At 37.2% G+C, this 24,909-nt stretch overlaps 1 protein-coding gene across 7 annotated transcripts in view; it reads left to right on the top strand.

The window, feature by feature from the left end:
* Positions 1–24,909, top strand: part of LOC130906104 (disks large homolog 4) — a 163,394-nt gene that overhangs the window by 106,681 nt on the left and 31,804 nt on the right. For all 7 annotated transcript variants that reach the window (XM_057820043.1, XM_057820045.1, XM_057820047.1 and 4 more), the window contains 3 exons: positions 17,957–18,010; positions 18,706–18,756; positions 22,838–22,962. In XM_057820043.1, coding sequence (XP_057676026.1) covers positions 17,957–18,010; positions 18,706–18,756; positions 22,838–22,962 — 230 coding nt within the window. The remainder of the gene's footprint in view (positions 1–17,956; positions 18,011–18,705; positions 18,757–22,837; positions 22,963–24,909) is intronic.

The following is a 24,909-nucleotide window of genomic DNA, read 5'->3' as shown; positions in this document are numbered from 1 at the left end:
CACAGCATACTGGCCTGCAATTTAGAAAGATAGCCTTAATCGTCATTGCAAATCACACTTTAACCCTTAGGTGTCAGTGTATGACCGTGCAAATTGGTTTTTCCTGACCTTGAATAGATCATTATTATGACCTGTTAATAAACTTTTGTCATAATCAGAGAGGTGGCATTAATCTCAAGCTCCATGAAATGCTCGCCTCACCTGCTAACGAAAAAAAAGTCATGCATTTCAAGGCTGAACTAAACAGCACTGAGCATTACACAATTATAAATGAATGTTATGTATTTCACACATGCTTACTTCTATTTTTCTCACAATCGTTTGCACTGCCTCGGTGATGCACTGCAGTATGTGCGTGGGCACCATTGCAGCTGGTGTAGTACTCGTGTGGTCAATGTGTAGGTGGTCTCGTCAGTCTGTCGCTTTATTACATTAATGGCGGGGGGCTCGCTAGCACTCCAGGCCACATTGATTTACAGGTAGGAGGCTGTTGGTGAACACTGCAAAACCCTGGCCAATTAAGTAGGAGGAGATCACTGACTGATATGTAGAATCCGGAAAACATCTGGTTTCGCTTCAAAAGATGCTTTAATCGCAGTCATAAGGGTCAGTGTTCAAGTTGAGAGTGCATTGTTCCATAATTTGATTGGATGGAAGTTTGGTAGTGCAAATGATTAGTTGAACGAACAACTTCCGTAATTTTCGGACTATAACCCGCTACTTTTTTCCGTCATTTTTAATCCTGTGGCTTGTAGTCCAGTGCGGCTTATTTGTCAATTTATTTGGCTTAATAGGTAACATATTATTTGACAGCAGTGTCATAAGACTGCTATAAGACCATCATAATTATGACATGAGATTATGATGACCATAAATGACTGCCTATGACAGATGTCATTAAGTGTCATCCAGCAAGTTATGTCACTAATGCCATTTATGTCCAGCTCGGATCTTTTACATCCATTCAAAAGGGACACCATGTGACATCTGTCATTAGCATTCATTAATGCTCATGGCAGTGTCATGTCATAATTATGATGGTCTTATGACAGTCATATAAAGTGTTACCAAATTCCATAACTAGCAATTAATGAAACAACTACAACACTAACTGAAGAAATTATTAGCACAGAACATGAATTTTGATTTGCTATTTATCTGTAGCGCTGCAATGCATGCTAGGAGGCATGTTGGACAACAACAGCGATGACAGCAGGTCGCAGCAGAGGTTTACTGTCTCCTCCAAGAGAACAGTGATGGCCAAATGAAGCTTCTTGAAGCAATGAATCTTTGCAGACAAATGGTTCAAAGCTTCATGGTGGCTTATGACATTTATAGTGTGTGTATAGTGTTACTGGTTTATATCTTTCGGTGTAAATATCCCATAATACAGTGATGATAGCTGCGTTTTGTAGTCCAGTGCGTCTTTTTTTTTTTTTTTTTTTTTTTTTTTTTAATTAATTTGGGTTAATAGGTAACACATTATTTGACAGCGGCGTCATAAGACTGCTATAAGACCGTCATAATTATGACATGACATTATCATGGCCATTAATGAATGCTTATGACAGATGTCATTAAGTGTCATCTGGCAAATTATGTCACTAACTCGATTTACGTCCAGCTCGGATCCTTTACATACATCAAAGAGGGAAATCTTTTGCCGGATGACACCAAGTGGCATCTGTCATTAGCATTCATTAATGCTCATGGCAGTGTCATATATAATTATGATTGTCTAATGACATTCTTATGGCGCCACTGTCGAGTATAGTGTTACCAAATTCCATAACTAGTAATAATGAAACAACTAGAACAGTAACTGAAGAAATTATTAGCACAGAACATGATTTTTTTATTTGTTATTTGCATCTGTAGCACTGCAATGCATGCTAGGAGGCATGTTGGATGACAACAGTGTTGACAGCAGGTGGCAGCAGAGGGTTACTGTCTCCCCCGAGACAACAGTGATGGCCAAATGAAGCTTCTTGAAGCAATGAAGCTTTGCAGCCAATTGGTTCAAAGCTTCATGGTGGTTTATTGGATCTTATGACATTTATCAAGTGTTACCGGTTCATATCTTTTGGTGTAAATATCTCATAATACAGTGAGGACAGCTGCAGCTTACAGTCCAGTGCGGCTTATCTATGAACAAATGCCGTTCTTTTGTCAAATTTGGTGGGTAGTACTAGTGGCTTATAGTCAGGTGTGCCTTATATTGCGAAAATTACTATAGTTTGATGGTGATGGTAGAAGGAAAAAAATATGAATAGCTGACTACCCTACAAACACGATTAATATTGCCCTGCCCTGTCATACCCTAGTCTTTCCTGTCCTCTTTCTTGGTTGCTTCCTCTTAGATTGTAAAGGTAAACTAAATTTAACAGGATACTGAGTGTGTATATTAACTAGGGCTGCAGCTATCGATTATTTTAGTAGTCGACTAATCGATGAACTAGTTAGTTTGAATCATCAAGTAATCGGATAAGGAACATGAAAAATTAAAATATCTGAGCTGAGCCTCAAACGGTATTAAAATAAAAGATGAAGATCTATGTACAACAAAAGAACAATTGGCTAACTTACATTGCAAAAGTCCGCTAGCTTAAATGCTATAAAATGCTAACTTTTTTTTTTTTTTTTTTTTTTTTACAATGCTCTTAAAATATGGTTCAGACACATATCCCCACAAAAAACGACTAAATTTGCCTAAAAACTAAATTATGAATGCATAAAAAACATTAGCTCAAACAAAAACTTAGCTTACTTTGGTCTTAACAGGGAGCAGTTGGATTTAGCCATGTGAAATGAGGCAGACCAGAGGGCAGTTTATCCACCCCAATCAATAAAACTAAATGCAAACACTTTCAAAATAAACCATTACAACACCACTTTAATTAAACGAATACTCGGAGCATTACAATTTAATTTGAATATTTTTTTCTAATCGAATACTCGAGTTATTCGATTAATCTTTGCTGCACTAATATTAACTCATAACTGCGTATTAGTCTCAAACCTGCATGGAGAAAACCAGCAAACCACTTTTATCTTACACTCAGTCTTTTCTAATGGAAAGGGATGTGAATCAATTGAGCTCAAACAAAAAAAAAACTCTTTTGTTTTTCATGCAAATCATCCTCAAAGACTGTCAACACCTTACAGATGTGTTTGAAATACATCTTTAATTCCTGGTTTCTATAGCCTTTCCCCAAGAGATTAAGGTTATACCACCTCCTCTCTGCTCTGCACTTTTGTCAGGCCTGTATCTGCTGTCTATCTTCATTTTCCTCATCCTCCTTACTTTTCTTTAATAAATGTTTAAAGATGTCCCTGCAGCTTCAGTGTAATTACTGTGCGGCAGAAGTCCAGGTCCGCTGGGAAGGGAAGGGCGTAACTATGCATGCAGAAGGAGGAGGCGAGAGCTGCTTATGCTGTATGAATGACAGAAGACAGATAGAGAGGGTTCACACTTAGAAAGGTGACATAATTGGAAGGGTAAGATGGAGTTTTCTCTAACAGAGTGAGAATGTCGTCTGACAGCTTGTCCTTCCGCATATCCTTATATAAGCGTGATCAATGGGTTTATCAACTGTATGCGTGTGGGAATATGATTACCGTATTTTTCTGATTATAAGTCGCACCGGAGTACTAGTATAAGTCGCATTTTGGGGGAGAAATTTATTTCATAAAATTCAACACCAACAACAGGTTCAACACCAAGAACAGACATGTCATATGGAAAGGCAATATAAAATAAAAACAGAATACAGGACAACAGGCTGAATAAGTGTAAAGTATGCTAACGTTACATGACGCATATACAACGAACTAAGAACGTGCCTGGTATGGTAACATAACATTGCAGTTGTTCAGATAACTACAGTATAACAAGCTCAAATCACAAAAGCCAATAAAATCTTCATCCTCGGTGTCACTGTTAAACAACTACAACTCCGATGATATATATATTAGAGTTGTCCGATAATGATTTTTTATTTAACCTATAACAGATATCCCGATATTGTCCAACTCCAAAAATTCGATACTGATATCAAACCGATACCGATATATGCGGTCGTGAACGTAACATCTTATGGCTAATTGTATTGTGATTCCCCACTGGATGCTAATAATTATAATGCTCACATAACAAATCCCAAGCATCTTAGTTTGGATACTTTTAATAAGCATAACTGCTTTGCTAAGCTGTGACCAGCCCATATACAAAGGCTTCTACATTCCCTTTGAAGGCCTCATCGGCCCAAAACCGCTAATGAAAAACCAATGTCATTATTATCCGATATCATTTAAGGCCGATATTATTAGGTAGCCGATAATGTATATTTGCAGTGTACATTATATATGGCGGAAAAAACTCAGGTGAGTTGAAGTTCCGCTCTGAGACCCCCAATTTGGCCAAATTTCAACATTGTCCGATATACATGTGTGATACATCATTGGAAAGCTTAAAATCTCAATTTTCTGGGGGAGACATTTTTTTAACAGGAGGGCTTTTTTTAAGTTTTTTTAAACAGCAAAACTCTATACAGAGGTGAGGGCACGCGAGAGCAGAATTACAGACGCCATGACTTTAACGAGATATTATCGCGTACTTGTTTCGATCCAAAAACTCCATGTCGCATGTATCACTGAGTGTCAAGACACAGCTGTGGATGGCCACAGCTGGATTTTTTTTAGATTTTATGGATGAAACATGGTAATATAACAATGGTCGCGATGCAGAAATCGCAGACATCAAGGAGTGGTCGAGATTTTCTTTTTCATATATTTACCCTTTTGAACGTTTTTTTTTTTTTTCTTTTTCCAATTTTTCTTTGTTTGGATCGATTATTTATCATCTAACATATCGTGGAAAATGTGACAGTAACAAAAAAAATGCACTTTAGCGATAGTTATGATGTGGATATCCGTGACTTTTTTACAGACGCCATTTTTTTCATTGTGAAGTAATTGGTTTAGAAGTTTAAAATATGCGAGTGAATAATTTTTTAAGTTGTTTTGTTTTTTAAACAAAATATTAGACATCAATTAATGATTCTAAGCTAAAAATGACAGACATTTTGAATAATGAATATAATTATCTACCTTGTTTTAATGGCTAGGTTGAGACAAAAACGGTTGCGCGACGTCTGTAAACGGGGGTTTCCAGGGTAAAACGGGCAAATTAAAAATAGTTTGGGGCCCTAATGTGGCATGAATCTGCTATGCCAGCATATATACATATTGTTCTATCAAACACAACAGTTGTTTTGGCTTAAAATAAAGCAGTTTCTTTTAAAGAGGAGTGCAAGAGCAGAAACTGCTTTTTCAGTTTTGTCTGTGTTTTCCGGCATATAGAAATAAATATATAATATATATATGTGTGTGTATAAATGTTAGGCTGCAACTAACGATTTTTATAACTGATTAATTTAACGATTAATCGGATGAATAGCACTTTTTTCAATTACCTTAACAATTTAACTTGAAGTGGTTTTAGGCATTTTTAAGTCACAATGAAGACAAAATGGATGACTATTTCCTTCAAAAATAATATTTTATGACAGCTTCCTGACTTAATTGTAGTCCACAACTGTACTGATTTTAGTACATGAAAGTTTTTAATAAAGATTTTGGGTATTAAACATAAAAACATATTCTCAGTACACAAATCAGACAAAAGTCCTGTTCATTCAAATTTAAAAAAAGTGCTGCTGATTGACATTTTTTTTTCTTGTGGGCAAAGCGCTGATGTAAATTGTGTCAATGACTCATTTATTTTCTTTAAACAAACATAACAACAAAATTGAATAAGGAGGAGGCAGACTGTAATGTATTAATTTTCTTTATCAAACAGTTATTCATAAATACAATCCAAATCCAATTTCAAAGCACTCTCTCTTGTATGACAATTTACAGTTTGTGTTGAAAGGAGACTCTAAGCTGTTATATCAGGGGTCAGGAATGAACAGACGTGACTTTTGCGGCGTATGTTAACTTTTTGAATGCTCCGACAACATTCCCGTAATTCCCACTATATCATCAAATAGCAACCAAGATGTGCTACATTTGATCCCCTCAAGTCACATGCCATTGGCTGCGTGAGCCCAAGGTGATCATGGGACACGTAGTCCATATACTACAACCGGCAACCAGAAAGCCGGTTCGCAGTAATTTTTTGGGGAAAGTAGCAAACATACATGTCGTCATGTCTGTCTATCTGACGTTTGCGAATGTTTGAAAACAGCTGTATTGTTGCGCTGAACCGGAATCAACGTTCTGAGCGGACCAATCATAGTCCTTCGACGTTCACCTAGCGCGCATTGAGGTGACGCATAGTCAGGATTTTTGGGAGGTGCACGTCAGGCTACGGCGTAGGGTCGTAAATCGGGTGTGCGTTAACGGGATAGGTCTGCCGTCACCACTACGTAGAAGCATAAATCAGCCTTCACTCTCGACACTTCATAAAGTTATTGATTCAGCAACCCAACCTGAATGTAGCAGACTAGCAGTGAACTCTCTCTCTCTCTTGCTATAATCACTGGCACGGGCACTCAGCCTCATATTTACACACAAACAAAGACCCAAACAGGACTGTTCATAGCTGCATTGATCATCAAATTCTTTGGCAACTAATTTATTTATTCGACTTAATCGATTCGTTGTTGCAGCTTTATCTTAATGGTATAATAATGTGTTATTAATTTCACACGAGTCGCTCCTGAGTGTAAGTTGTCACTCCCAGCCATTTTCAAGGCCCTTCGCTCTTGGCCGTTTTCCTGGATTTTGACTGATTTTGCAAGGCCCACAGAAAATTCTGTTCTATTGCTATATGAACATGGAACCCACCAAAAGAAAGATTAGACTCTCTTCTTTCAGCAGAAAAAAAGTTATCTTTTTCCATTCTTTAGAAATCAGCATTAGAAAATAGCTTGGTTTGAGCAATTTTCCAATTTCTGATGAAAAAACGGAGAAATTGAGCTTTTTGTGAAAGCATACATTTCAAACATCACTTTGACTTATACACAGCTATTTTTTGCTTTAGTTACATCACAAACATCTGAATAATGTTTTTCTTTTACAAAATAAGATAAACAACAAGACAAATAGAGCTTTTGATCGCAAAACAACAATTTATTTACACATAACTAAACAATTGAACTGTTGAACTATTTGCACACATAACATCGCGAAGGCTCTCGGCTGCTCCCGTGGCTAATCTGATGAGACCGGATCAAGATCGGTCTCCCTTTTTTCATCATCTTCATCGTTGGTTTCAATCTCGGGCTAAGGAGTAACGCAACGTGAGCTCCGCAGAACGCGTGTGGAATCTGACGCTGTTGTGGACGTCACCCGTCTGTCTCATCAAGCTAGATTTTTTTTTAATCCTTCTTTGACAATCGTTTGATTTTCTTTTCAAAACACTTCTCCAGTGTCGTTTTCTTTTTTTTCCCGATCGTTCTCCACATTTTTCTCAAATTCTCACTATGCCGATCGATCGGGTCCGATCACGTCATTTTCACAGTGTCGGAATTGGCAAAAAAATATCGGCCATGCCTTTTTTTAATATACTGCATATATTTTCATTAAATCGTTTTCTAATTGTATTTAACGTTACAGACATAATATGTTACACTATTTCAGAGTCTTTAGTTTAGGTTTAAGGTAGGGTTATCAAATTTATCCCGGTAACGGCAGTAATTAATTTTTTAAAAAATGTATCACGTTAAAGTATTTAACGCAATTAATGCATGCGTTGCACGACCCACTCACGCATTGTCGCGCTCAATCTGTAATGGCGCCGTTTTACCTATATAGAGAGATAAAAGGCAGCGTAAAATGAGTAGAATGAATTTTGGCAGCCTTTGGAGCCTTTTTTTAATTGGCAAAGCCTTACAATCCCTCTCCCTACGATTAGAAATATCATGGGAAGCAATGTGGGGAAGCAAGGTAGCAATTGATCTTATTCTTAACACCTTATGTTATTTCCCAACACGGAGAAGATATATCAATTGGTAGCACTACGCACAGTCATGGTTCTACTTCCCATCATGCATTTGGCCATGGCTACAGTATCATTTACTGAAAGCTCAACAAATACACTAGATGGCAATATTTAGTCACAATATACAAAGTCACAAGTCTTTCTATCCGTGGATCCCTCTCACAGAAAGAATGTTAATAATGTAAATGCCATCTTGAGAATTTATTGTCATAATAAACAAATACAGTACTTATGTACTGTATGTTGAATGTATATATTCGTCCGAGTTTTATTCATTTTTTTCTTAATGCATTGCCAAAATGTATATGATCGGGAAAAATTATCGGGAATGATTGGAATTGAATCCTGAGCAAAAAAAAGCAATCGTATCGGAAAATATCGGGATGGGCAGATACTCAAGCTAAAACCATCGGATCGGGAGCAAAAAAACATGATCGGAACAACCCTAAGTCTCACGCGTCTTCACAAGATCCCTCCAACTTCCATTTCCTGACTATTTTTCTTCACTTCCTTTCTTGGCCCGAGATGAGTTCTTACCAAATGCGCTAATGACCTCCAGTGGCCAGTTTTATCGCTTTAAAATGGGTTTTGAGCTTTGTGCATTATATTTTAGATAGATCGGAACCTATAGATGCCTCTTGTCAAAAAAAAAAAAAAAAAAAAAACACAAAAGACATATAAATACGTTTTTGGGACACTGAAGCAATTAAAAACAGGACGTATTTATATGTTTTTGGGATCAAATAAGTTAAACTGAATTAAACAACTATACTAAAAATACTGTTGTTAAAGGTTTAAACACAAATGTTTTCAAACTAAAAGTCAAATACAACTGAACTATATTCTAACAGTGATTCATTTCCGAACCACTATAAAGAGAGCCTGCATACTAGTAATAGTTAGACCTTCCTCTATTGTTTCTGACTCTGTGTCAAACTAGCCCTTCCAGGCCTGCTTGTGATGTTTAGGCCAATTTGAGCTACTTGTCCTTCCAAGTCCAACCGTAGCATAATTGCTCCCCCTCTTGCATCAGCACCATGACAATTATATGGAAAGACAGCCAAGTAATTGCCATCAAAATTCCCTGCTTGCTTGTCTTTGCCTCAGCGCCACGGGAGGGTGGGGTAAAGTACAATATAGCGGCAGAAAACATTGCCTGCATTTTTCACCGAGCACAGACCAACAGCAGAATGACGGTGCTTTCGCAGCCCGCTGATATGGATGATGGAGGACGTCAGGGATTATTTCCCTTTTTTTATTTATTTTTTTACTCTGGATGGGTGACTTCTTAAGACAGGACGAATAGGACGCGGATAATACCGAGTCATATTAGGGAGGTGGAATTTGTGAAGCTCAAGCTGTTGTTTTGGGGGATGGAGATGAGGTCGATACACTTGTGAGACAGGAAGGAAGAGGAAGACTAATTGGGCCGTGCTCACTATTGAGGCGCATTTTCTGTCCAGCGCTCTGTAGTACTTGATCTATGCTGTAGATAAGTAGGCGTTAACTAAAGCAACATTAAGATCTCAGCACTGAGCCACTATGTTCATTACTGTGTGGTACGCTAAAAAGATGGGCTCTCAGGTCCTCAGCAATGTACAGAAACCCAAGAAACGGCCACGTCATACAAGGGTAGGTTTGCTTCTTCTGTGATACAGTGCTAATTATACTTCATTACAGTGTTTTTTTTTTTTAATTTTTTGCCAGCCCTTTTTAATTTGCTTCTTAGTCTTAGTGTTTTGAACAAAATCATTATTAATGTAATTTTCAGACTATAAGATGCTACTTTTTTCCCTCATTTTGAAACCTGTGGCTTATAGTCCAGTGCGGCTTATCTGTTGATTTATTTAGGTTGATATGTAACACATTATTTAATGTGGCGTCATAAGACTGCTATAAGACCATTCATAATTATGACGTGGCATTATCATAGCCATTAATGAATGCTTATGACAGATATCAATAAGTGTCATCTGGCAAACTATGTCACTAACTCCATTTATGTCCAGCTCGGATCTTTTACATCCATTCAAAAGGGAGATCATTTGCATTCATTAATGCCCATGGCAGCGTCATGTCATAATTATGATGGTCTTATGACAGTCTTATGGCGTCACTGTCAAATAAAGTGTTACCAAATTCCATAACTAGCAATTAATGACTCAATAGAACAGTAACTGAAGAAATTATTAGCACAGAACACGAATTTTGATTTGTTATTTACTAGGGCTGTCAAAATTATCGCGTTAACGGGCGGTAATTAATTTTTTAAATTAACCACATTAAAATATTTGACGCAATTAACGCACATGCCCCGCTCAAACAGATTAAAATGACAGCACAGTGTCATGTCCACTTGTTACTTCTGTTTTTTGGTGTTTTGTCGCCCTCTGCTGGCGCTTGGGTGCGACTGATATTATGGGTTTCAGCACCATGAGCATTGTGTAATTATTGACATCAACAATGGCGAGCTACTAGTTTATTTTTTGATTGAAAATTTTACAATTTTTTTTTTATAACGAAAACATTAAAAGGGGTTTTAATATCAAATTTTTATAACTTGTACTAACATTTATCTTTTAAGAACTACAATTCTTTCTATCCATGGATCGCTTTAACAGAATGTTAATGTTAATGCCATCTTGTTGATTTATTGTTATAATAACAAATACAGTACTTACGTACAGTATGTTGAATGTATATATCCGTCTTGTGACTTATCTTTCCATTCCAACAATAATTTACAGTAAAATATGGCATATTTTATAGAAGGTTTGAATTGCGATTAATTAAGATTAATTAATTTTTAAGCTGTGATTAACTCGATTTAAAATTGTAATCATTTGACAGCCCGATTATTTACATTTTGAGCGCTGCAATGCATGCTAGGAGGCATGTTCAGCAACAACAGTGTTGACAGCAGGTGGCAGCAGAGGTTTACTAGGTGGCAGCAGAGGTTTACTGTCGCCTCCAAGAGAACAGTGATGGCCAAATGAAGCTTCTTGGAGTAATGAAGCTCTGCAGCCAATTGGTTCAAAGCTTCATGGTAGTTTATTTGATCTTATGACATTTATAAAGTGTTACCGGTTGATATCTTTTGATGTAAATATCCAATAATACAGTGAGGACAGCTGCGGCTTATAGTCCAGTGGAACTTATCTATTAACAAATGCCATTTGTGTCAAATTTGGTGTGTGGCAGCTTATAGTCAGGTCCGCCTTATAGTGCGAAAATTACGGTCGTCTTTAGGGTGGTTTACATGGTGACCCTCCAAGAATACAAAAAAGTTCATATTTGCATTTGTATGGTTCCGTCTCCATTCGAACAATGTCACAATTCCACATGAAAACGATGTCGTATTCATGTCAGACCCTAGGGGTTCAGTGCAGATTTACAAGGCGACAGCCAATGATGCACTTTGACCCCAACAACCTCCTCAGCCTGGATGACAACATACTCGCCCACTCCAAGCAATGGCATTTGTCTTTTGCTCCAAAAGGCACAAAAACATTAAACATACTTAAATTTAAAAATATTATTTAAAAAAGTAAATTAAAGCCTACGTTCCGCCATATTTGCTGTTTTTAATGGTTAGTAGCACCGCTGCACATGTAGAACTAGATGCAAAATGACAGACTCGACGCCGTTAGCAACATTGAAGTATGGAAAACTAGATGCGTTAGTAAACGGCCGCCATCTTAAAGCAGGTGACTTCCCTTGTAGGGTGTTATGAACCTTCCAAGCGAACCTAATGAACTTTTTATCTAAAATCTCCTAAATCGACAAAATCGTGACTTGAATCTATCTTCAAAACAGTTTTAAAACTTTCACATGTCGAAAATAGACAGAAGGGAAATTATGGAATTCAAATTATGGAATAACGGGAGCAATTTTAACAACTCTAACAGTTGATTCGCAAAATTAAATGAATTGAATGTAGTTTAAAGCTGCTGATACAGAATGGGGACTTGAGTATTTTATTTACTGTTTTAAAATGTTAACTTGATACTGAAATAGTCGTTTATTTAAACCTGAGAGGCTTTTTATACAATTATTGTAACTAATGCACGAAACATTAAAAGCATCTAATAGCTTGGAAGTTTGTGGGATTTTCCACTGAGGTTGTTTGTGTGTTTTGCTTTTTTAAGACAGTTTACAATATTATTTGCACGTTTTACTGAATGACTATGCCATTTCTGTTTGTTATTTATAATGTTTTGTGTTTGTTACTGAATAAACAGGTCAGTTTCATGTTACCAACCGTTGTGTGTTATTCAAACTCACCTAATTCAGCTCGCTAGTTGTTATCAAGAGTACTAAAACTTTTCAACATGAGTCTGACAACTAAGTAAGGAGGCTAAATAACTTTAAACTTTAACACATGCTCAGATAGGCCGGTATCGGTATCGGCCAGTATCGGTATCGGATCGGAAGTGCAAAACAATATCGGATCGGAAGTGCAAAAACCTGGATCGGGACATCCCTAATTACAACAACCAAGTGGCTTCTATTTTGAGCCCAGGTTTTATTTGGCGAGGTGGAAAATGCACCTCATGATTAATTGGGGTGAGGTCAACATTTTGCAGGTTTTATCACCGTGGCCATGAGCAATCCAGTATTATCTATGAAAGCATAATCACTGTGAATTTGTGAGTCAACCTCTATTTATGTAAAAGTTCTGTCTTCGTCATAGTTGAACAAACAAGGAGGCGGTAGCCATCTGCCTACACATTAATGCATGCTGCCGCCTTTTCTAGGAAGCCAGTAAGTGGAAAATCTGCTTAATTTGACATCCAAATTAACTTTTGTCCTGCTGCGCTTAGCCAACGCTAAAATCTGCATACATACTTTATCATATTGTCTCAAAATCATGACCTCACTGGCCCAGCGCAACTAGTACACATTATTAAAAGTCCATACGCATGCACACATTGCTTCTCATTATACAGTCTAAATGCGAGACTCACTCTGCGGTACTACTATCTGACTCATTTTGGCTCGAGTAATAGGGAAAAACATTCGGACTTACTATACAACGTCAGAAACAATTTGTTCTTCCCATGATGCTTGTATGCTTAATTGCTGTGGTAAATTTTCAGGTATTTAAAAGGATAGCATTAAACTTGTTGACTGTTTAATGAGGCTTCCAACTGTGAGGTGTGCAGTTATGCGTTAATTCACCTCTCTGATGCATCATTTGAGTTTTACAAATTGGGGTGGAGGTTTAACTCCCATTAGGTGGCTGATTGATTGTTACTGTATTTTGGAAGAAAAAAAAACATAATGCAAAATTCCCTGCGTCCACATTGGGTTAGATTTCTGATGGCTGTAATCATTTTTTCTGTCTGTAAAATAGATAAGGATGTACTTGACAAAGCATTCAAAAGCACGGCCCGCTGGACACGGCTACACATTGATGCTGTGAGCACAGGCGCTGTTCGAATGGTCGAGTGAGCATTATGCGGAGGCTGCGGGAGATTTCGTATTTATCGTTTGTATAGGGCTATTATGAGTTGCCAGATTAGAAGCGTTAATCATCAACTTGAGGATAAAGCAATCCTCAAGGTAATGATGTTCTATTGCGTTTCATCGGCATTTTACTGCTGCTTCTGATATGTAAATGCTGGAAATGCATAGCTGTGAAAAATAACCTTAATCAAAACTTGCACTAGGCCCAGTATGCTCACTGTCCAAGTCGTTAAGCACTGTAACTTGGAATATTTTCCAGTGGCGTGATCATCAATCAATAGAAGATATGATGCTGGGAACAAGCAAAGCAATCACAAAATCGAAATGAATGTCTGTGAGAAGGAGCTGCTATGAAACTAAAATGCATTTTGAAGTGCTTGTAAGGACATTACAAGCAGATTTCCAAATAAGTACAGTATTAAAAAAAATATTCTAGTCCAAAGGGAATGTTCAGACGTTAATGATAGTGGCCTCCTTTTATTATGGTCATTGGAACCAGAGTTGTTCTGATCATGTTTTTTTGCTCCCGATCCGATCCCGATCGTTTTAGTGTGAGTATCTGCCGATCCCGATATTTCCCGATCCGATTGCTTTTCTTGCTCCCGATTAAATTCCAATCATTCCAGATAATTTTTTCCCAATCACATACATTTTGGCAATGCATTAAGAAAAAAATGAATAAAACTCGGACGAATATATACATTCAACATACAGTACATAAGTACTGTATTTGTTTATTATGACAATAAATCCTCAAGATGGCATTTACATTATTAACATTCTTTCTGTGAGAGGGATCCATGGATAGAAAGACTTGTGACTTTGTATATTGTGACTAAATATTGCCATCTAGTGTATTTGTTGAGCTTTCAGTAAATGATACTGTAGCCATGGCCAAATGCATGATGGGAAGTAGAACCATGACTGTGCGTAGTGCTACCAATTGATATATCTTTTCTGCGTTGGGAAATAACATAGGGTGTTAAGTAGAGCTGTCCCGACTAGTCGACGTCATCGATGACGTAAATCCGTCGACGAGCACAACATCCCGTCGACGGTTAATGAAGGGTTAAAAAAAATACATGCGTGGAAAGTTCAGAATGTCGGATGCTCTGTATGCAAGCGAGGAAAGCTGCACAAAGCCAAAAAAAGCGCGCCAGAGTGTCCAAAACACTGACTTATTACAAAGAAACAACGGAGGGTACACTCTTCTGTCCTGTCTCTTCAATGCCAAGCTTGGCTGCACGTCGGCCGTGAATAAACACCTCAAGCGCCGTCACCGTTTGTAATTTTTTTTTGTTTTTTTCATTTTTTGTACGCCAGAGGGTGCTGTCGCCTTACTGAATAATAATGTTTCATTGACAATGGGCCTATAAGTGCTATTAGTATTGTCTTTAATGCTAACTGAAAGGTTTATTTCATGTTATGGTTTATTTTATGGTATAGAAAATTATGTAAGGTTAAAAGGTCATAAATATATACAGTGATTGCACTCAAGGGAGAGATTGTCAATGATAAGGTAATAAATTAAGGTAAAGGCAATTCATTGATATATAAATAAGGTTTAAAAGGAAAAAGGTGAAAAGTTTTTGTTAATTTCTAATTGTGTTGTTTTATTTGTGTGCACCATAGCTCTTACAGTGTGATTACATCAAGGATGGAATAAAAGTTGTAAACCCTCAGTTTAAGAGACCACCTTTTCAATCGGGATGCTACACTAGTTAATTCTATCAGCATTTGAACTCATTGTTTATTTGTGTTTTATTATTATTTATGTGTTTATTTGTACTTTAATAAATAATTTATGTGTTCCAATATGTTTTTTGTGAATTGATAAGCGTCAACAAAAATTTCATTGCTAAATTAGTAAACAAAAACAAAAAAATATATATATATTTTTAAATTATTAGATTAGTCGACTAATCGTAAAAATAGTCGGCTGACTAATCGGGAGAAAATTAGTCGTTTGGGACAGCCCTAGTGTTAAGAAAAAGATCAATTACTACCTTGCTTCACCACATTGCTTCCCACGATATTTCTAATCATAGGGAGAGGGATTGTAAGGCTTTAGCCAATTAAAAAAAGGCTCCAAAGGCTGCCAAAATTCACTCTACTCATTTTACGCTGCCTTTTAGCTCTCTATATAGGTAAAACGGCGCCATTACAGATTGAGCGCAACAATGCGTGAGTGGGTCGTGCAGCGCATGCATTAATTGCATTAAATATTTTAACGTGATACATTTTTTAAAAAAGTAATTACCGCCGTTATTGGGATAAACTTGATAACCCTACCTTAAGCCTGAACTAAGACTCTGGATGAGTGTAACATATTGTGTCTGTAACGTTAAATACTATTAGAAAACAATTTAATTAAAAAATATATATATTAAAAAAAGGCAAATCTGATATTTTTTTGCCGATTCCGATACTTTGAAAATGACGTGATCGGACCCGATCGATCGGGACATCTCTAATTGGAACTAATGTTCTGTGTGGTTAATCTTTGTTTCTATTAATCAATGTGCATCTCATAGCTGTCACGTCAGTGAAGGTCAGTAAACTGATTCCATGCAATCCAGGCATTTTAAAGGCAGGGCATCTTTCACATACTAAACAGGTTGTCAGACAATGACAGAATATTTCACATGCAGGCCAGAATTGTGTGTGTTTATAATTTATTGGAGGTGCACGATAATTATCGGCCCGATAATAGGAATTATGATGTCATCCCAATAAATCCGATAACTATATATTATTGGGCCTATTAATAATATTTTTGGCGCAGTGTCGGATTGGGATGTGAGCGTTTGTTTCAACTCCTGTTTTGCCAGGATGCAAAATTTTGTTACTGTTCTAGAGGCCACATTTTTCCTTCACTGAGTTATAAACCTTACTATGGCAATTAGCAAATGTTTGCATTTTACAGTGTTATGTTTACAAGTTCTTGAGAGGCCTTTTGGTTATTGATAGGCTTGCTGTCCTATAATCGCCAGGTTAAGAAAGTCGTTTCATGGACCAAGACGACAAAAGTCTCCTTTCCTGTTGCGCCAAATGTTTTATCTCCTGACAAAGCACAATACCTGTTGGGTTTATGTTTGTTTTAGATCAGTGCTCATTGTTCAGAGGAACACATCGTCCGTGATATTGACTGATTGTGATTGACTCAAATTATATTTATTTCAAAAAAGTTAATATGGGCACTTTATTTGAAGTCAAACTGTTCTTGTCTTTGTTTTGTTCATTATAATAATGTTCATGTCATCATGAAAATTCTGGTTCGGTCAAAGGCAAATCTATGCTGAATCAACCACTAGTATTTTTACCTATAGCTGTTCAAAAACTCAGGTGAATATACATTGAAAAATTATATATATTTATTATCGTTTATCGTATCGGTATCCGCCTTGAGGAGCAGGAAGTTATTGATATCGGTATCTGTTTCAAAAAATGGATATTGTGCACCCTTATAATTTATATCCTTCATTTACATGGTTAAAGCAAAAATGTGTCAAATTGTTATATAAGGAAGGTTCGGATTCAGCCTCTTTTACTCAACATGTTCAATCTGTTAAAGGGATCCATGGATAGAAATACTTGTAATTCTTAAAAGATAAATTTTAGTACAAGTTATAGAAATTTTATATTAAAACCCCTCTTAATGTTTTCGTTTGAATAAAATTTGTAAAATTTTCAGTCAAAAAATAAACTAGTAGCTCGTCATTGTTGATGTCAATAATTACACAATGCTCATGGTGCTGAAACCCATAAAATCAGTCGCACCCAAGCGCCAGCAGAGGGTGACAAAACACAAAAAAACACAAGTAACAAGTGGCTATTACACTATGCTGTCATTTTAATCTGTTTGAGCGGGGCATGTGCGTTAAATGCATCAAATATTTTAACAGGATTAATTAAAAAAGTTAATTACCGCCCGTTAATGCGATAATTCTGACAGCCGTACTAAAAACATGGCGCCCTCCTTTGGTCAAAACATGTACTAAATATTATAGATTTTTAAATCAATGGAGATATTTTATGTGTTTCTAATAAGTCTCTACAAGTCTTTAAGTCCGAGGTTCTCTTTAACTGTAAAAGACAATTAAACCAAGTAAGTTCCATGACACAAGCTGTTGGTAGAAAGTGAATGGCCACTTAGTGCATCAATAATACATTCTGTACAATCATTTAAAATAGCAGACCCAAGATAAGACAGTGGTTTAGACTTGAGGCGATCGTGGCTTGCATGAATTATTCCTGTGACTGTCATGAAAGCATAATCACAAACTGTGTGCTATATTTGTCATTATCCTTTAACAATGTGACAACTGTATCAAAGTGAGGGGTGCTTTAAGCTACAATGTATGTTTGTCATTGGTTTCACGAATATTCCGACTAGAGCGGTCTTGTCTATGAGTTCACAAGTGGAATTGTTTTATTATATAATGTACATCTCTCTCTGTTTTTTTCCCCTCCCCCCAGGGAAATAGTCCTCCTGTGGTGGTGAACACGGACACATTAGATGGATCGCCATATGTAAGCCCCATGTCTAATCTCTAACACTTGAAAAAAAAATAATGAAAAACTTCACTACAAATTCATTTGTGCAGTTGTTGACCGATATTTCTGATCGTTTTACAAATTGACTTTAAATAATTTAATTTGGGAGGGTGAACATTTCTGATTTTCTAGCGGAAAGATTGCGTTCAGGTCCCAAAGTGAGTGTGAAAAGAATACTCATGGTCCACACCACTCTGAAACTGGATGAATGGAATAGAGATTTTTCGGGTGGGAAGGATTAACAAAGTGGTGCTTCTGAGAGAGGCTTTACACGCACAAATATTTTTGTCGAACAGTAGTTGTTATCTAGGTCAGACACTATTTCCTTAAATTCCATCTTCCACAGGGAGGTTCTTAATTGCCAAGGTAATACTGATGAGTTGATATGCTATTCATCCAGGAGATAAATTGGACCAAAAGAACAATGTGGCTATTCATCAATCAGGTACCTTGCTGGGCCAACCGTAGTAATGCTTCCAAAACCTTAGGTAAATTTAGCAATTCGAACTATCCCTGCCTTGCTCACAGATGACCAAAATTGAATGTTATTTTATTAATTATTATCACTAATTTGATGACTTCTTTTTCATGTTATTCTCACACTAATTTGATGACTTCTTTTGCATGTTATTCTCACTTAAAAGCCAATCAACGCCTGCTTATTATTGCAGGTGAATGGAACGGAAGGGGAAATCGAATATGAGGAAATCACACTGGAAAGAGTAAGTCTACCACAATTACCAAAAAATCCATAAAATGTGTTATACCAAGTGACAAATGACTTTATTCCTATATTTTATTTCATTTTTATTAAAGTTTGACTGATATGGGACTTTCAAAAGCCAATTGCCGATATCCAAATCCGATTGTGTGAGCCGAAATTTGAGGCCGATATACTTTTTTTCAAAGCAGGTAGATTATGAAAGGCAATTATTATTATTATTATTATTTTAAATAGCTTCAACAGCTTCAAAATCTACAATGATTACCTGAGACTTAAAGTATTAATTCGGTCTAGTGCTACCAAATCAACAAACGCATCACTTCTTTTTATGATTATACACACTCAGCAAGAACAGTGCCTTATTTTCAAATAGTTAAACCCACCAGGACGTCACGACGAGATGTAAACAAGTGAGAGTGAGAGCCATACTAAAGCTAATGCTAACACGAATGCTACGCTAATGCTATGAGTTACAATTAGAGTGTAAGGATCACTCAGTAAATACCTTAAAAGGCTAAAGCAACATTGCATATTCTCTCATGCAAGATAAAAAAAAAACTTACAATATTTACAAAACAGGGAAGCATGAAGCTTCCTGTAGCAACCTGCCTTCAGGCCAATAATAACTGACTGTAGCCCATAGCCAAGCGACAGCTGCTACAAACCACGACTCATACAAACACTTCCCTACCAACTACGCCCACATGATGCTACGGTGCTCCAAACTACGCCCACATGATGCTATGGTGGTAGTCTGATGTGTCTCATAGATATCACATGTACTGTATATATGTAACGGGTGCACACAGGTATGTTATGTGCGTTGCATAGGAACCTCCCTCCCGATGCCTTCAAGAGGGCGCCTTGGTGGCTAAAGCTGCTAGCCTGGACTTTTGGCTTAGTGGTCAGCGCACTCCCCTGCCATGCTGGACGCGTAGTCCTAAACCTATACGAAACGACAGACTCGGTGGAGTTGGTAAACATCCGCCATCTTAAAGCAGTAGACTTCTCAGGCAGGCTCTGTTTTAGCGAACCTAAGGTGAGCGCCTTTTTATGTAAAATACTCCTAAATCGGCAGAATCTTGACTTAACCAAAACCAAAAACCCTTTGAACTTCACATAGTAAACAAATTTTTCGCGCCACCCTACCAACAGCAGGCGTGATTTGTAGCGGCTGTCGCCCCTGATAGCAGAATATAACTGGAGCGGACATGGGCCAGATGTACCGCAAATTTCGGCCCAATTTCGTGAAACGGATCCGCGCCAGTGTCTTTTTGAACAATGGCCCAAACTCAGAAGAGAGTCCCTTGCCGGATCAGCAACCAGTTTTGGTCCAGAACTGGTCCAAAGTAGCAGACACTTATGGGGCGCCGTTTGTAAAGCAGCACATGCTCAAAATTACGACATTTTCTCACATTTGGCGCGTGTTTAAAATGGTGTGAAATTTTTAAGTCACTTTTTTTTTTGCACACTTACAACATTATTTAGCAACTTAAATATGTATTTTTAATTAAGAAGTTTTGGACCTGATTGTGTAAATCCAGAACTAAATATTTAATTTATATCCTAAATTTATATCCTTTATCCTAAATGCTAAATCTGGAAACGGTTGGAACTAAATATTTAGCTTAATATGCAAATTCACATGACTGGAGACCGGAAGTAACAAAATAAAAGCTGGAGCACACAAAATACTCTTTAAATAGTTTCTCCTAAATATGTATTTTACCTATATATTGTTAGTATCACAATGACTCATGTCCAAGAGCAGACTGCCACCGTTGAGTAGGTTTTATTCATTTTCAAGCAACGTAAACAGACAGTCTGAGCTGCTCTACCAGCTTTTGTTTTGTTACTTCCGGTCTCCAGTCATGTGAATTTGCATATTAAGCTAAATATTTAGTTCCGACCGTTTCCTGATTTAAGATTTAGGATATAGGATACAAGTTTAAGATTTGAATTAAATATTTAGTTCTGGATTTAAACAATCAGGTCCAAAACGTCTTATTTAAAAATAAATATTTAGGTTGCTAAATAATGTTGTAAATGTGCAAAAATAAATGACTCTAAAAATTTCACACCATTTTAAACACTGTGTGGCGCTAAATGTGAGAAAATGTCGTAATTTTGAGCATGTGATGCTTTACATACGGCGCCCCATAGACACCACATTCATGTATGGCCCAGACTTGGCACAAATGTTACCCAATCTAGGCCAGATTTATATCAAAATGATTTCCTTAATCAGATGTTTATTTTTAACACAAATACCAACAGTAACTCAGAATTTTGTAAGGAAAATACACCGAAAGATGGTGTTCACAATACACACAGTTTACATGGCACACCCTGCATAGCCCAAAAAAAAAACTATTTGCTTCCAATCAGACACACCTGCTGTCCGATTCACTTTTGTTAAATAGCCTTCCCATGCTCACCCAATAGAGCCCCCTGCTGGCCTTTTTCCAACAAAATTAATATGGCTCTGACAAGGACTATCAAATAAAATACAGTACTAAGTTTTGGACCATATAAACACATTACAGTATGATACACTGAACAAAATGGACACCAAATATAATACTGAGAATGGTTTTAATACAAATCTGGCACAGTGCTGGCCCAGATTAGGTAACATGTTTGCAATATCTGGGCTACACATCAATGAGGTTTCTCCTCCTCCTCCTGCATATTCTCCTGTTTAGTGTCGCAGAGCAGATGCCCGCCTTCAGAGTTGAAGGAGATAGTACCTTTTCTCGTATGCACTATCTGTTTGTATTACTCTAACACACCCATTTTAAAATAAATAGCACTTATACCATAGTTTAAGGAAAACAAGCAGAATATGGGGCATAAGAGATAAACAACGCCTTCTTATCACGGAAGCCCAGCACGTGCAGATTGAAGCACCAACGCTCGCAATCAATTCTCCCGGACAGTCCAGAACAAATGGTGGGACGCTCTGTCCCAACACAAGGAACACCGGAAAACGCCCGATATCCAACTGATAACATGACTGACAAGACTCCAAGAGCCCCTTTGATGCTGAGGTGGCAAAATCCACAACCCTCGTTGCCTGGACAACAGTAATTCCCGAATCCTCCTGTCCAATCCACAAATAGACAATAATGCTTAATAATTCTTCATGCCCACAGCCCACCCCGCGAGAGCCTTCAAAAGACTGAATGTTTAACTAATCGTTGTCATTTTTTCTCTGGAACCTCTTGTTGACGTGTGATAGGGTGACCTTTGAGTCTTTGTCTGTTTCGATTTTCTGTATGATCGCTGTCGACCTGAATAAATTGTCAACTTGTTCTCGGTGAGCTTTCTTTAAACGTTTCAAAATGGAATCAGTACAGAGGGTTAAGACTAAGGTGAACGCGCGGAGTTTGGCCTTTTTGGCCGGATTGGTGGAGTCTCGCTGGCCCGGGTCATTGGAGCCGCGCCAGCGCGGGTCCGGCGGTTCAGCTGATGCAATTCCGGCAATCTGGCTAAAAGGTCAAATTCCTTCAGAGTGCACGCTGCTGTTACGTCACACTTTGACCATTAAATTTCCAGCGCGTATGGTCTGCACGGTCCGCCTCAGAACAGTAGGTAACCTATCATTTGGACTGTCAGATTGATGATACGGGCTGCATCTGGCGCACTGATGTTCAGCGGGTGTGATTGCTATGCGGATCTGGCGAGCTGAGGCTGGATCCAACAGAGTTACCTGCTACTGGGGGCTTGGCTCTGGGCTGCAGTCAGACTCTTCTCCTTCAAGCTGCTGCAGGATCGTTATACCGTCAGTCAGCGGCAGCCACAGTTGCTCACACGGATGTCTGATCAAAATTCTTATTCATTTTATTTTCTTATTTTTTTCTGTTAATCGACCGATGTTGGGAAAAAGTCCATATCTCGGTGGGCCGATATATCGGTCGAACTATAATTTCTATTATTATCTATTGGTATGCAATTATTAATAAAATAAGTTTGGTTCCTATATAGTAATCTACTTCGACTTGTCTATCAGAGCACCCTCAAATGCCCCTGATGTTCTGAATTATTCACTGTGTTTGTACTTGTAATTTCTACTGCAGGGAAACTCAGGCCTGGGTTTCAGCATAGCAGGGGGAACTGATAATCCCCATGTGGGCGACGACCCTAGCATCTTTATCACGAAAATTATACCCGGAGGAGCGGCAGCTCAGGACGGACGCCTCAGGTAGCACACTTGAAGTTAAGAAATAAACACGCTTACCGTGCATAAATGCATGCAAGACAACACGTAAGAGAAATATGAGGCGGCTGACTTAAGTGTCGAGTTAATATTTTTGTTAAAAAAAAATACATCATCAGAAGTACTTTATGACAGCTAAAGGTTTCTATAGCACTTCTTCGAGTCAAAGAGGAGAGATTTGGAAACTCCCAATTTTCTGAAATTATGTGTGTGCTTGTAACAACCATCGTTTACCTTGAGAACATGTCCCCAACATTGTGCAGCCCTCAGCAACTTTGTTTGCAAAAATTGAGCACAGTATAATTGGCATGGCCATGAAATCAATTTCAAGCACATGCAAATAGAATAGCGATAAGTGAAGTACTTTACACTCTTTGAGGAAGAAATGGTAGACAATGAATTAAAAAGTGAAGATAAGGAAAGCTATGATGAGTATTCTCATCATTACTTTAACCTTTTCTATTTGGATATAAAAGACTAGGGGTGTGACAAAATATCCAAATGGTGATATATCGTGATACTTTGTATCCCAAAAGGTTATCGCTATGTACCTGCCAAGAATCGACATATCGTTTTAAAAAGGTGTCAGTGTTAAAAAAAAAAAAGGAACCAACAAGTTGTTATCAAAATCTTCAGCGATAATAGTGTCTCAGTTAACTCTATGGCTGCCATTGATGGCACTCGACGCCCAATCCATTTAGACTGGGAGGGTCGAACAAACGTTCATTCATTCAAAACCAGAGCATTCACAGTCAATCTTTCTGATTTTCAGGGCATTTACAAGTCAGTTTCTGTTCATTTTAGTGCATTTACAGGTCACTTCCTGTTTAAGTTGCTGCCTATTCATCATAAGCAGATTTTAGGAGGGGGCCAGGGCCCCCCTGGTGGCCGAAAAGTGTTATTGACTTATTGATTAATTGACTTTCCAATATACTAAATAATAAAATGAACAAAAAAATATATTTTTATAGTGGGTCAAAATCATTTTTCGAGCACCTTAGATGGTCATTTGCTTTGCATATAATTAATATATATATATATATATATATATTAGAAAAAAAAATTATGAATTTTTTTTTTCTTTGATCGAAGTTTTCTTTTTTTTTTTTTTTTTTTGTTGTTGTTGATTGAAGCAACGTTTTTTGGGTTGAATGATTTAGACGCAAATTTCCTAATCATAACATGGCCCAAACACAAAAAGGATTACTTCAATCAAAGAAAACTTTTTCAATGAAAAATAAAGTGTTCAAATGCAAATTTTTCAATCTCAAATATTGTTTCGCATTCAAAAACTTTTTCTATGATTGAAATTTTTCTTATATTGATTGACTTTCTTTTTGAAAATCTATATTTTTTTGAAGCAACTTATTTTTTGATTGAATAATAAAGACAAGAATGACCTAGGCAAAATGTGGCCCAAAAACAAATCAACATTATTAACATCAAAAAAGTTGATTCAATCAAAAAAAAAAAAAAAAAATAGGGGGGAGTTTCAAAATATATTTTTGCGTTCAAACACATTTTTTTTTTTTTTTTGATTGAAGCGACATTTTTTTGGTTGAAAATATATATTTTGATTGAAGCAACTTTTTTTTTTTTTTTAAACTTTTTTTTTTTTTACTTTTTTTTGATTGAATAATAACGACACAAATCTACCACCATATGGCTCCGCCCATGGGATACAATTTTTGACTGGGGCAACGACATTGGCACGACACCGGCGGGTGTACCATATTTAATGGATGACTATCTTGGCGAAAAGTTTTGCCTAAGCAGCCTGATTTACAATTCCCCTCAAGAATGATGGGGAAAAAACGCTCATTGTCAACTTATTATTATAAATATGGCGGAAAACACAGACAAGACTGAAAAGCAGTTTCTGTTCTTGCACCCCTCTTCAAAATAAACTGCTGTATTTTAAGCCAAACTAAC

The sequence above is a fragment of the Corythoichthys intestinalis genome, chromosome 18 (genome assembly GCF_030265065.1).
Source record: "Corythoichthys intestinalis isolate RoL2023-P3 chromosome 18, ASM3026506v1, whole genome shotgun sequence".
NCBI lineage: Eukaryota > Metazoa > Chordata > Actinopteri > Syngnathiformes > Syngnathidae > Corythoichthys > Corythoichthys intestinalis.
The sequence above is the reverse complement of the archived record's forward strand: the minus strand, read 5'-3'. Positions and strand labels throughout refer to the sequence as shown.